This window comes from Heptranchias perlo, chromosome 29 (genome assembly GCF_035084215.1).
Source record: "Heptranchias perlo isolate sHepPer1 chromosome 29, sHepPer1.hap1, whole genome shotgun sequence".
Classification (NCBI taxonomy): Eukaryota; Metazoa; Chordata; class Chondrichthyes; order Hexanchiformes; family Hexanchidae; genus Heptranchias; species Heptranchias perlo.
In genome coordinates this window covers 15,622,902-15,637,145 of record NC_090353.1, presented here as the reverse complement: position 1 = coordinate 15,637,145, position 14,244 = coordinate 15,622,902, and the positions used below count along the sequence as shown (strand labels likewise).

Below are 14,244 nucleotides of genomic sequence, written 5' to 3'. Positions count from 1 at the left end.
GGAGGGTAAACGCCGACACGGACTGGTTGGGCCGAATGGCCTGTTTCCACTTCATAACTTCTGTGTTTTTATGTATGTATCTATTAACAAATCCCACCCTTTCCCACTAGGTGGAGCATCCTACCACATATGTAATTATACTGGCTCCATCTTTGTTTCAGGTTGTAAACTTCCTGCCAACCAGTATGAATACAGTGGCATAGGACTGGGCAAGGGGCACAGGCAATGGGGAAGGGGCATAGGTGGAAGGGGCATAGTCATGGCATTCTATTCTTTGTAATGTGCCAGTGTCAGAGCAATGAGCTGTGAGCAAAGATTTGATAAGCTGAGACTCTTCAGCCTCGAAAAGAGACGTCTCAGAGGGTATATAGACACTTATAGGGATAGAGAAAGTAAAGTAAACATGGGACAATACCTTCAGGTACCTCAGATAGGGTTGCCAACTCTGGTTGGACATATTCCTGGAGGTTTCATCACATGACCTCCTCCCTCCCTCCAACCACCACGCCCAATCAAATAGCCTTTCTTCCCCATCTCCAATAAATTTATAAATATTGGGGTGGACATGCGCTGAGTGGTGAACACACGTTGCCCGCCGCTCGTTAGTAAGTGACTCACCCACAAACTTTTCGTGGGTTTCTGGGTGCCAACTTGCTTTAACTGAGAGCTGCGAGAAATGCAGCAATCATTCCTGGGCTTCTCCGAGCTGTGAGAGTGGGGAAAAGATCGCTCTGTGCCCTCCACCAATCAGCCACGCTGTGAGAACCAGGAAGTGAAGCTCTTTCATAAACCGCACAGACTAAGAACCAGGAAGTGTCAGATAAGATTGGTAAATGTACTATAAAATCAGATAAATTGAAATAGAGGGTAAAATTAAAAGACTGAGATAAAAGAGGCAGAAAGAAAAAGTAATTAAAAAATTTTTAAACTTAAAAAAAATGTTTTGTAAATGTCCAAAATCAATTGAAATTGGAGTAATGAGACTCCACATTTTTAAAAGTTAATTTTCACTGCCAAAGGTTGTTTGGCAGTCATTAATACTTATCACGCCATTAAAAGTTAGTTTAGACCTGATATAACTCAGCATACCTTTTTTCTGTAAGGAGTCGCACAACACCAGGTTATAGTCCAACAGCTTTATTTGAAATCACAAGCTTTTGGAGCTTTGCTCCTTCGTCAGGTGAAGTGAGCACGAAGGAGCAAAGCTCCGAAAGCTTGTGATTTCAAATAAAGCTGTTGGACTATAACCTGGTGTTGTGCGACTCCTTACATTTGTCCACCCCAGTCCATCACCGGCATCTCCACATCATACCTTTTTTCTGGAGAGATTAGTTAGTTTCCAGCTGGGCAGGAGAGCAAGTTGGTGCTGGTCCATTGATTCCAGCCTGTGATATCCCTTTAACGCAAAGCTGTTAGATCAGCAGGAAATCAGAAAGAGCAAGTTCCGGATTTCTGCGTTTGACTGCCCATGTGTGGCTGCCAGAACTTGCTCTTCGATTTGCCCATTAATAATTAGGCGCACCATTATTTTACAAGCAATTTCCGGCCCAATAAATTAAATGAAAGTGTTCAAAGAGAATGAAAAAACCATGCAATTTTTTGCAATACCCCGATGATATTTCTCCCGGATTTGTCCGCAGCAGTGTCCAGGTGATTAATCTTTAATTCCTGGAGACCTGTGGACAAGCCGGGAGGGTTGGCAACTGTAACCTCAGGGCAGCAGGATACAAGCCGCAGGCTGAGGGGAGCAAGTTTAGGACAGATGCCATGAGATATTTCTTTACACAGAGGGTGATCGACAGTTGGAATGGGGTTACCAGGAAGGGTGGGTGAAGCCAGGGCACTTGTGTCATTTAAGGAACAGTTGGATGCTGTAATGGGAAGATGGTCAGGTTGGTATTGTAGAAGGTTGGGATTAAATGTGCTAATGGGTCTTCTTCATCTGAACTTACCTTGTGCCCAAGAGGCAGAGGAAATTTTTTTTAAATTGTGCAGTGTGAGGAAAAGACCACGAATATGTAAATATTTCTTAACTCACTGCTCTGCAGAGAGATGGGACACAAGTTTGTGATTCCCACACCGGCAGTTCCAGATTGCAGCAAGACCACTTCTGGAGGACACCTCTGGATGGAGCATCAGAGAGGGAGACAACTTATGCCACAAACTCCCATTTCTCCCAGTGGGAGAGGCTGAGGAGTTGAGGCCTCTCCTGCCTAACTTCTTGGGGAACAACGTGTGAGATGAGTAAAGAGCCGATTTTAACTCCCTGCGGGAAGCTGGCGAGAGCGGACGGCATTCCTGCCCAGGAGTTTGCGTTGGCAGCCTGGCAGATTTTAACTGCCGGGCTTCATTTGGGTGCAGCCGGTCAGCTGCTCGCCTGTTTTGGGCGGAAAGTGGCAGTTGGCCAGCGGGCGGGTGACTAAGTTCAGACACCTAGAGAAATCTGGGAGAGGCATGTTGCAAGGGTCTTGTGTACTGGAGGGAGGGAGCCCAGGGCAGCAAGGGCCTGGAGGAGAACCCCTGCTCCTCCTGGCCCCAGTAAGGAAAGTTTATTCACTTATCTTCAATGGCCTCGTTGGCGACCACTCGCTCAGGAGCGGGTTAAAATACCACTGGCATACCCTGTATGATTTGTGTTTATTAATGAGGCTCCCGCCAGAACTAGCGGCCTTAAAATGGGAAATCACTGGGAACGGGTGGGAAATAGAGCCGCTCCATTTTAAGTGCTTGCCCGCTCCGTTCGAGTGGGGAAGAGTTCAAATTCCCTGAGATTCACCTGCTCAGTTTAAAAGGCCAACAAGCTGCATAAATGAGAGTTAAGAAACAGAATACTTTGTCCCTGGTGTTCCACAGAGTCTCTTTCCCTCTATGATTTCAGATATGGGGAAATGCGAGCTCACAAGGGGCATACAAGCCTTGGAGATCCGGAGCAGCCTGTCAGAGAGACGGTCACTAACAGACAAAATTAAGCCACCCGACTGTCATGATGAATATTCAACCAGGAACCTGCAGTGGGCCAAGGCGCATGGTAAGAGAGAGTACTCACTCACTTCTCTGGAAAAGGGAAGGCTGAGGGGTGACCTGATGGAGGCCTTAAAGATTATGAAAGGGTTTGATAGGGTAGATGTAGAGAAGATGTTTCCACTTGTGGGGGAGTCCAAAACTAGCAGCCATAAATATAAGGTGGTCACTAATAAATCCAATAGGGAATTCGGGAAAAACTTCTTTACCCAAAGAGTGGTAAGAATGTGGAACTCACTACCACAAGAATAGCATTGATGCATTTAAGGGGAAGCTAGATAAACACACAAGGGAGAAAGGAATAGAAGGATATGTTGAAGAGGGGTGGGAGGAGGCTCGTGTGGAGCATAAACACTGGCATAAACCAGTTGGGCCAAACGGCCTGTTTCTGTGCTGTAAATTCTATGTAATTCTATGTAACGCTCCAATTTGTGTTGCATATTTTACTGTCCATAAAATGGAACGCCTCATAGAAGGGGAAAGTAATTCTCTCGAGTTTAGCATTTCATTCATTTTATCTTTCTATAAATATTCACCCCCTTCCTGAAGGTCCTCGCTGAGGGAAGGTACCTTACAAGAGTAGATATGCTCCCCTGTCTCGCCCATGTGGCTATTGTTCATGTGTGACCCTAACGGTAAGTGTCGCAGGCTACTTGAAGGGTATCACAGCCATACCCAATACTGTCCACACCGGGAGCCTTGGAGGACTTCCTCCTCCCTAACCCAGGGCGCTGAGGCAATTGTAGCCCCTACTGCTGCCCCCAGCTGGACTCAGCCAACTAGACACAGAGCGGGAATCGAATCTGGAACCTTCCTGGTCTGTGTGGCTCAGTACCACACTGAGGTAGTGCATTTAGAAAGTGAGCCACCGGCTCCCTGACACATTCAAAGCAATCCAGATATTGGTGTACATCAAGTGCAGCCTCCTTATTACAACCATCATTTCAGCAAACTCAGGAACTGAATCACGAGAAGGAGTTGGTTCTTGAAATCAGGAATTCAAGAAAGAGTCAGGAACTTTGATTTGTTGTTTTTATTTTGGAAAAGAGGAAACTTTGAGGTGAAGTTTTCAATATTCAGGTGGGATTAAACAGAATTGATTTTTCACTGTGGAGAAGGGTTCACAAACCCAGGGGACAATGAGAAGGTTAGGAGTAAGAAGAGAAATCAGAGGGAACTTTTACACCAAGGGTGAAGTGAATGGAAGAGGAGGAGCGGTGATCCAGGAAGTAATGGTTTGGTGGCACCAGGCTTGGGTTTTAAATTGGACCTTGACTCTGAGGCCACGTGCAGCTCTTGAACTCTGGGAGTCCAGCCTTCGAAGTCCAGGCTACTCAGTCCTATTTGTGCTTTTATTTCTTATTCAAAGGTTTGCTCTTTCTGAATTTTGTGGTCCTGGAGGTTTGGAAAGGGCTGGTTTTACCGCTGTAGCCTCATTGGTGGATAAATCCTAAATTGGAACACCAAGATCTGTAGGTATCAGTAACTTCTGATATATGCAAATTAATGGGAATATGGATTTAAACTTAATATGTGGCCCCTGAGGTTCCATTGCACGGTCCCCAGTTAGCCCATGAAGGCACAAGGCTCGGACAAGCCCTGTGGTGGACTGTAGGAGGAAGGAAAGACTGAGACAGGAGAGAAGTTCCACAGTTTTGAGGTCCTGGGAAAGAATGAGATGGATTAGGGGATGATGTGATGAATCTCAATGTGGTGGGGGGAGGGAGGAGGAGGAGGAGTCGGGGGGTTTAGGAGATGTGAAGTCCTGTACTTTCTGTACATGAGATCAGAATGCTGACACTGTCCCAATGACTCTGTTCTTTCTAGTTCTTCCAGAGAGCAGGTACGTCCATTTTGAATGTGGAGTCACGGTTCGCCTGGGATTTGCAGCCGAGTTTTCAAACATTATGATTATTTACACCAGGATAGTGCAAACTCCGGGGGAGATGACTAAATGTGAAGCCAGACTGGCTGACTTTTCAGAGGTAAGAAACAACAGACGGCTCCTCATCGTTTTTCCTTTTTAGCATCATTCACACTACAACCAGAATGTTGGTGTGAAATGGTTTTGCTTCTCACTGATGCGGCAGTAATGGTGTAAATGCAGCCTGAATCCAGCGTCAGGGCCCGAACTGACATCAGAGTGTAGCAGAGGCAGACTCCAGGAGGAGGGAGTCTCACTCCACTTGACTTTGGAGTCAATTCGGGCCTTCACACCCAATTTACATTTCAAGCTTAGTATTGGTGCAAAGCTTTGCACTGATAGTAGGTAAGGGGGTGAGCTGACTAAGGTAGATTGGGAAATTAGATTAAAAGATATTACGGTAGATAAGCAATGGCAAACATTTAAAGAGATAATTCATAATTCTCAACGAATATACATTCCCTTGAGGAATAAAAACTCCACGGGAAAAGTGATCCAACAGTGGCTAACTAGAGAAGTTAAGGATAGTATTAGACTAAAAGAAGAGGCTTGCAACGTTGCCAAAAAGTGTAGTAATCCTGAGGATTGGGAGGGTTTTAGAAATCAGCAAAGAATGACCAAGAAATTGATAAAGAGGGAGAAAATAGAATATGAGAGTAAACTAGCAAGAAATATAAAAACAGATTATAAGAGCTTCTACAAGTATGTGAAAAGGAAGAGATTAATGAAAGTAAACATGGGTACCTTAGAGGCAGAGACAGGAGAAATTATGATGGGGAATAAGGGAATAGCAGAGACGTTAAACAAATATTTTGTATCTGTCTTCATAGTAGAAGACACAAAAAACATACCAGAAATAATGGGGAACCAAGAGTCTAATGAGAGTAAGGAACTTAAAGTAATTAATATTAGTAAAGAAAAAGTACTGGAGAAATTAATGGGACTAAAACCTGACAAATCACCAGGACCTGATGGCCTACATCCTAGGGTTCTAAAAGAAATGGCTGCAGAGATGGTGGATGCATTGGATTTGATCTTCCAGAATTCCCTAGATTCCAGAGCAGTCCCCGTGGATTGGAAGGTAGCAAATTTAACCCCGCTATTCAAGAAAGGAGGGAGAGAGAAAACAGGAAACAATTAGCCAGTTAGCCTGACATCAGTAGTAGGGAAAATGCTAGAATCTATTATTAAGATGGGTACGGTAGCATAGTGGTTATGTTACTGGACTAGTAATCCCGAGGCCTAGACTAATATTCTGGAGTCATGAGTTCAAATCCCGCCATGGCAGCTGGGGAATTTAAATTCAATTAATTAAATAAAATCTGGAATTTAAAAAAAATTAGTATCAGTAATGGTGGCCATGAAACTACCGGATTGTCCCATGAACAAATAAAAAATTAGGAACATAAGAGCAGGAGTAGGCCATATGGCTCCTCCACCTTTCAATAAGATCCTGGCTGATCTTTGACCTCAACTCCACTTTCCCGTCCGATCCCCATATCCCTTGATTTCTTTAGAGTCCAAAAATCTATCTATCTCAGCCTTGAATATACTCAACGACTGAGCATGCACAGCCCTCTGGGATAGAGAATTCCAAAGATTCACAACCCTCTGAGTGAAGAAATTTCTTTTCATCTCAGTCCGAAATGGCTGACCCCTTATCCTGAGACCATAACCCCTAGTTCTAGACTCTCCAGCCAGGTGAAACAGCCTCTCTGTATCTACCCTGTCAAGTCCTCTCAGAATCTTATATGTTTCAATGAGATCACCTCTCATTCTTCTGAACTCCACAGAGTACAGGCTCAATCTCTCCTCCCAGGAATCAATCTGGTGAACCATCGATGCACCCCCGCTAAAGCAAGTATATTCTTCCTTAAGGGAAGGGGACCAAAACTGTACACAGTACTCCAGGTGTGGTCTCACCAAAGCCCTGTATAATTGCAGCAGAACATCTTTACTCTTGTACACCAACCCTCTTGCAATAAAGGCCAACATACCATTTGCCTTCCTAATTGCTTGCTGTAGATGCATGTTAATGACATGGTAACAGGGCACGTAGAAAATCATAATATGATTAGGCAGAGTCAACATGCTTTTATGAAAGGGGAATCGTGTTTGACAAATCTATTAGCGTTTTTTGAGGGTGTAACTAGTAGGGTGGATAAGAGAGAACCAGTGGACGTAATGTGTTTGGATTTTCAAAAGGCATTCGATAAGGTGCCACACAAGAGGGTGTTACAAAAGATTAGGGCTCATGGGATTGGGGTAATATATTAGCATGGATTGAGGATTGGTTAACAGACAGAAAACAGGGGGTAGGAATAAATGGGTCATTTTCGGGTTGGCAGGTTGTAACTAGTGGAGTGCCGCAAGGATCAGTGCTTGGGCCTCAGCTGTTTCCAATCACCTGAGGAAGGAGGAAGCCTCCAAAAGCTTGTGGATTTTAAAATAAAATTGTTGGACTATAACTTGGTGTTGTAAAATTGTTTACAATATATACCAATGACTTAGATGAGGGGACCGAGTGTAATGTATCCAAGTTTGCTGACGATACAAAGCTAGGTGGGAAAGTAAGTTGTGAGGAGGACACAAAGAGGCTACAAAGTAATTGGGAAAGACTATGGAAGATGGAGTATAATGTGGGAAATGTGAAAATATCCATTTTGATGGGAAGTATAGAAAAGCAGAATATTTAAGGTGAGAAACTATTAAATGTTGGTATTCAGAAGGATTTGGATGTCCTTTTACACAAAGCACAGTAAGTTAACATGCAGGTAGAGCAAGCAATTAGGAAGGCAAATGGCATGTTAGTCTTTATTGCAAGGGGGTTGGAGTATAAGAGTAGGGAAGTCTTGCTGCAATTATATAGGGCTCTGGTGAGATCACACCTGGAGTACTGTGTACAGTTTTGATCTCCTTACCTAAGGAAGGATATACTTGTCTTAGAGGGTTGCAACAAAGGTTCACTAGATTGATTCCTGAGATGAGAGGGTTGTCCTATGAGGAGAGATTGAGTACAATGGGCCTATATTCTGTGGCGTTTAGAAGAATTAAAAGTAATCTCATTGAAAAGTATAAAATTCTTCGAGGATTTGACAGGGTAAATGCTGAGAGGCTGTTTCCTCTGGCAGGAGAGTCTAGAACTAGGGATCATAGCCTGAGGACAAGGGGTCAGCCATTTAGGACTGAGATGAGAGGAATTTCTTCACTCAGAGGGTTGTGAATCTTTCAAATTCTCTACCCCAGAGGGCTGTGAATTCTCAGTCCTTGAGAATATTCAAAACAGAGATCGATAGATTTTTGGACTCTAAGGGAATCAAGGGATATGGGATAGGGTGGGAAAGTGGAGTTGAGGTCAAAGATCAGCCATGATCCTAGTGAATGATGCAGCAGGCTCGAGGGGCTGTATGGCCCACTCCTGCTCCTATTTCTTGTGTTCCACTGAACTTGTGGAGTGTGAGTGCACCAGACAACTGTGATGGGATGTTCACAGGGTACAGGATTGAACCCTGGTCTATGCTGAGGTAGCTGCTCTCAGTTAGAGGAGTAATTGAGATTACAATTGGCTTCAATGCTTCTGGGTTAAGCAGGAGAAAAGCAAGCCAGGGTTGCTGTTCCTCATTGCTATCCAGTGACCCCTGCTAGAAAGTGATGTTCGGGGTCATGAATATTGTCCATGAGGTACTGGAGGGCAGAGCAAGAGAGTCAGCATCCTAGGAAAGGGGGGGGGGGGAGGGGGAATAAAATAAAGAGCCAATCTGGAATGTTCCAGTTTGTATGGCTTGGTGCTATGCTGGTGGGATGATTACGTCCATGGCAAAATTCTGGTTCTTCAAATGACTTTCCTCTTTAATTATCTGGATCATAGGACCTGGATGTGGATCTCAAGCATACAAATAAAGGCTGTCCTGAGGAGACGGGCAGCATCCTCTTCACTGTCAGGAGCTTTGACTTTCCAGATCAGTGTCTCTACACCAGGCTTAGTGGCCTGCAGAAACTGAGGGTAAGAACCCACTCCCAGAATCCATTTGTTCCATCACAACGCCTCTTAAACTACCAGCTTACATTTATATTGTGCCAAAATGCCCCACAGTGCTTTAAGTACAGTAAATCACCCTGTGCAGTCTGTTATGTAGGCAAATACAGCAGCCATTTTGTGCATAGCAACGTCCCACAAACAGCAGTGAGACAAGTGGTTCACTGACCTGTTTTTAGTGGAGGGAGGAGTGCTGGCCAGGACAACTGGGAGAGCCCCATGGTCGTCTTTAAACAGTCCTGTGGGACCTTTAATGTCCACTTGAACCAGTAGAAGGAGGCTCAGTATAACATCTAATCCAAAGGACAACAATTAAACACTCCCTCAGTATTGCACCAGTGTGCTAGCCTCGTTTATGCTTTAAATTCTGGAGTGGATCTCGAGCACATGACCTTCCGACTCAGTGGCAAGACTGCTATCAACTGAGCCAAGCTGACACGTTGGGAGGAATTTTAAATTTTACCCCCCAGGACGGGCGGGAGAGGTTTTTGTGGGGGGGGGGGTTAAATTTTTTAAAATCTGAAACGTGACCCCAACCCGCCATGAAAGTGCCCACTTCCGCTTTAACCAAGGCAGGTTGGGGGGCAGGTGAGTAACCTGCTCTTGAGAGGCAGGTCAGTAATTTAAATGTGTTAATGAGGCTGTGTGCCTCACATTTTAGCAACCATGGACATTTAATGGCTGCGAGCCTGGTTTCCCAGGGCTCTGGAAACCCGGCAGCTAAAGGAAGGCGAGAATTGCCGGATCCAACAAGTAAGTGCTTTTCCAGCACTGTTTGTCGGCCAAGAGGAGCAGGAATGCTTCCCCTTGGGCGCTCCCAAGCAAACCGGCTGTGATCGGCCTCCGTCCTGGCAATCCCGTCCGCCCCTCCCCGCGATCCCGTCCGCCCCTCCCCGCGATCCCGTCCGCCCCTCCCCGCGATCCCGTCCGCCCCTCCCCGCGATCCGGTCCCCCCCTCCCCGCGATCCCGTCCGCCCCTCCCCGCGATCCGGTCCCCCCCCCCTCCCCGCGATCCGGTCCCCCCCCCCTCCCCGCGATCCGGTCCCCCCCCCTCCCCGCGATCCGGTCCCCCCCCCTCCCCGCGATCCGGTCCCCCCCCCTCCCCGCGATCCGGTCCCCCCCCCCCTCCCCGCGATCCGGTCCCCCCCCCTCCCCGCGATCCGGTCCCCCCCCCCTCCCCGCGATCCGGTCCCCCCCCCCCTCCCCGCGATCCGGTCCCCCCCCCCTCCCCGCGATCCGGTCCCCCCCCCTCCCCGCGATCCGGTCCCCCCCCCTCCCCGCGATCCGGTCCCCCCCCCCTCCCCGCGATCCGGTCCCCCCCCCCTCCCCGCGATCCGGTCCCCCCCCCCTCCCCGCGATCCGGTCCCCCCCCCTCCCCGCGATCCGGTCCCCCCCCCCTCCCCGCGATCCGGTCCCCCCCCCCTCCCCGCGATCCGGTCCCCCCCCCTCCCCGCGATCCGGTCCCCCCCCCTCCCCGCGATCCGGTCCCCCCCCCTCCCCGCGATCCGGTCCCCCCCCCTCCCCGCGATCCGGTCCCCCCCCCCTCCCCGCGATCCGGTCCCCCCCCCCTCCCCGCGATCCGGTCCCCCCCCCTCCCCGCGATCCGGTCCCCCCCCCTCCCCGCGATCCGGTCCCCCCCCTCCCCGCGATCCGGTCCCCCCCCCTCCCCGCGATCCGGTCCCCCCCCCTCCCCGCGATCCGGTCCCCCCCCCTCCCCGCGATCCGGTCCCCCCCCCTCCCCGCGATCCGGTCCCCCCCCCTCCCCGCGATCCGGTCCCGCCCCCCCCCCCCCCCCGCGATCCCTTCCGCCCCCTCCCCGCGATCCCTTCCGCCCCGTGCAGAACCTCAGGGTTTGCCATATTTCCGGGTCACCTGGCCTCTACAAGTCCCCCTCCCGCTCCCCGTCCACCTCCCCGTAAATATCGGGGCCATTGTCTCACTATAAAACCAGTGAATGAAAATAGCAGGACAGGTAGATAAGGTGGTTAAAAAGGCGTACGGGATATTTTCCTTTATTAGCCGAGGCGTAGAATATAAGAGCGGGGAGGTTATGCTAGAACTGGTTAAAACATTGGTTAGGTCACAGCTTGAGTACTGCGTGCAGTTCTGGTCACCACATTACAGGAAAGATGTGATTGCACTGGAGAGGGTACAGAGGAGATTTACGAGGATGTTGCCAGGACTGGAGAATTTTAGCTATGAGGAAAGATTGGATAGGCTGGGGTTGTTTTCTTTGGAGCAGAGGAGGCTGAGGGGTGATTTAATTGAGGTGTACAAAATTATGAGGGGCCTAGATAGAATGGATAGGAAGGACCTATTTCCCTTAGCAGGGTGGTCAATAACCAGTGGTATAGGTTTAAAGTAATTGGTAGAAGGATTAGAGGGGAGCTGAGGAAAAATCTTTTCACCCAGAGGGTGGTGGGGGTTTGGAACTCACTGCCTGAAAGAGTGGTAAAGGCAGAAACCCTCAACTCATTTAAAATGCACCTGGATGTGCACCTGAAGTGCCGTAACCTACAGCGCTGTGGACCAAGTGCTGGAAAGTGGGATTAGGCTGGGTGGCTCATTTTCGGCCAGCATGGACACGATGGGCTGAATGGCCTCCTTCTGTTCCGTAACTTTTCTATGATTCTATAACTTTACAGCTCCCTCATTGGCTCAGTAAGTAAGTGCACCAGTGGTGTTGATCAGGACGGGCCCAGTTTTGATCTCTGCTCCGTGCTGAATTAACTGACCTCTGTCGGTGTGTCACAATTTACCTTAGTGTCCTTGAGTCATGGTGGGGGATCAAATCATCTTGGATTCCTGCTCCTGACCACTGCCCAGTGACCTTTCCCAGAAAGTCTCTATGTATGGGGCCAGGCGTGGATCCTACAGGGTCAATTAGCCCAATGACACTCACTAGGCGCACACACGCTAAGAATGGCAACTTGGATGAGGTTCTGGAGAATGGAACTGAACCCCAAAAGGGCGGAGGGGGGAGGGGAGGGGAAATTGAGACAAAAACAAATAAACAACATGATTTTCTGCTTTTTGTCTCTCCGTTATGTTATGTAGAAAGAGTTGAGCTTTTCCATCTGTCTCCAGTATCAGTATGAACAAATGGAGGATTCCATAGAGGAGAAGAAAGTGGTCAGTATTGGAAAGCCCCTTGTCTCTAAACTCAACCTAAGTAGATCGGAGCATCAGAGTGGCTATACCTCAGTTTATGGCTCATTGCGAAGTTCCTCAAGTGAACCTTCACAGATGTTGATCCACGACTCGAGCCTCACTTACTCCTCTCTACCAACCTCTTTACGTACTTCCAATAGTTTGAACGATCTTGAGGGTTATACTGGTTCACACAGATACAGGAACAAATCTACCAACGTGTATTACAGCGTCCTGGAGCGACAGGACCAGGTCCGACTGTCGGCGGGAGCTGCTGTTGGGCTAAAGGCCACCGAGACCGTTGAGGGGATTACTGCTCAGTTTAAGTCTCTGAACTCCACCCAGTGGTCAAGACACTCTATTGACACAATGGGCATCAGGAGGGACAATCAGCGCGATGCTGGAGAACTTCATACTAACGTGCAAATGAAAGACTTTTACACATATTAATTAGAGGGTTCAATTGTGGAACCCAGAGACATGGAGGACGAAGTTTGATTTTTTTTTCAGCTAACCACTCTCCAGTTTTACCCAGTTCTTCCCGACTCTCAGCCCGTTGTAGTTACCTGGGACATCAAGGACTTTGGGATATGCACCGCTCCTCAGGATCTAACAGCATGGCTATGTACCTCAAGATTGGCCAATTGGAGATAAAGGGAAGGACAGTCCTGTTGTGTCCTTTTGCTATCAGGTGGGCCACTCTGACAATGTCAAGTAGGCCTGACAGGAGACCACTGAGGCACTGACTAAACCCATCACACGTGACTTGCAGATGCAAGTGTCAATCAACACCAGGATAAGCACCTCAGCCAATGAACAGGAAAATTGGCTGCAACTTCCCTCCCCTTTGAGAGAGTGAAATTAAATAGTTTAATTTTAAAGCTAATAATTTTGTTCATTTCATCCTGAAGTGCGCTAAAGTGGAGAGACTAGCTCCCCCTTGACTGCCCTGACTGTTTACTGCGCTACTGAGTCAGACAACTTCAGAAGGTCTAATCCCCGGTTTGTGCTGAGTTTTCTGACCTCAGTCTGGGCAATAGTTGGGGCATCACAGTTGACCTCAGTGCCCCTGGGGTAAGGAGGAGTAAAATCAGTCTCGGTTCTCACTCCTGATTGCTTTCTAGTGATCCCAGTATAAAGGGTATGTGTGTGGATGTTGGACAAGGAGAGAGGCAGGCTTGGCTGTGATGCACCCCCTAGTTGCATAGCCTTCCTGCTCTCATTGACCAGGCTCACACATGAAGAACAGTCACTTGGGTGAGGGACTGGAAGGTGGCAATGCCTGTGGAACCTGTACCCCAGTGAGTGTCAGAATTCCTAGGACAGGAGGGAAGAAAATTGTTGGGCCAAAAAATAAAAGTGGAGAGAATATTCTCATATATTACTTATCCCTGTAAATCAGTGTACTGCTGGGACTCTGTTGATTGCTCTGTGGTAGTCACTGGGCATAAATTTCCCTTTAATTGTTCAATATGTCTTGACATACATACAATTCTGGCATCATGAAATGTTACTATCTTTGTGTGTCATGGATATTTACCAAAACAAATTATTAAAATAGAATTATGACAAAATACATGTGTTCTTCACCTATGATTTTCCATAACTTTCTAATATAATGTAAGATTTTCAACCCGGCTATGTATTATTAAACCATGTAATACCAAGCCAGGAGATCTCTCAATTGCTTTGCCGCTGAACTTACAGAATTTACAGCACAGAAACAGGCCATTCGGCCCAACTGACTCCACACAAGCCTCCTCCCACCCTACTTCATCTCACCCTATATCCTTTTATTCCTTTCTCCCTCATGTACTTATCTAGCTTCCCCTTAAATGTAATAATGCTATTCACCTCAAATACTCCTTGTGGTACCAAATTCCACATTCTAACCACTCTTCGGTTAAAGAAGTTCCTCCTGAATTCCCTATTGGATTTATTAGTGGCCAACTTCCATTAATGACCCCTAGTTGTGGACTCCCCCACAAGTGGAAACATCTTCTCTACATCTATCCTATCCAACCCCTTCATAATTTTAAAGACCTCTAACAGGTCATCCCTCAGCCTTCTGTTTTCTAGAGAAAAGAGCCCTAGCCTGTTCAGTCTTTCCTGA

The 14,244-nt window shown here is 47.6% G+C and overlaps 1 protein-coding gene across 2 annotated transcripts in view; it reads left to right on the top strand.

Moving 5' to 3' along the window:
• Positions 1-13,705, top strand: part of LOC137299418 (mucosa-associated lymphoid tissue lymphoma translocation protein 1-like) — a 50,603-nt gene extending 36,898 nt beyond the window's left edge. For both annotated transcript variants that reach the window (XM_067968149.1, XM_067968150.1), the window contains exons 14-17: positions 2,879-3,028; positions 4,849-5,006; positions 8,814-8,948; positions 12,039-13,705. In XM_067968149.1, coding sequence (XP_067824250.1) covers positions 2,879-3,028; positions 4,849-5,006; positions 8,814-8,948; positions 12,039-12,581 — 986 coding nt within the window. In that variant the 3' untranslated portion in view covers positions 12,582-13,705. The remainder of the gene's footprint in view (positions 1-2,878; positions 3,029-4,848; positions 5,007-8,813; positions 8,949-12,038) is intronic.
• Positions 13,706-14,244: the final 539 nt, after the last annotated feature.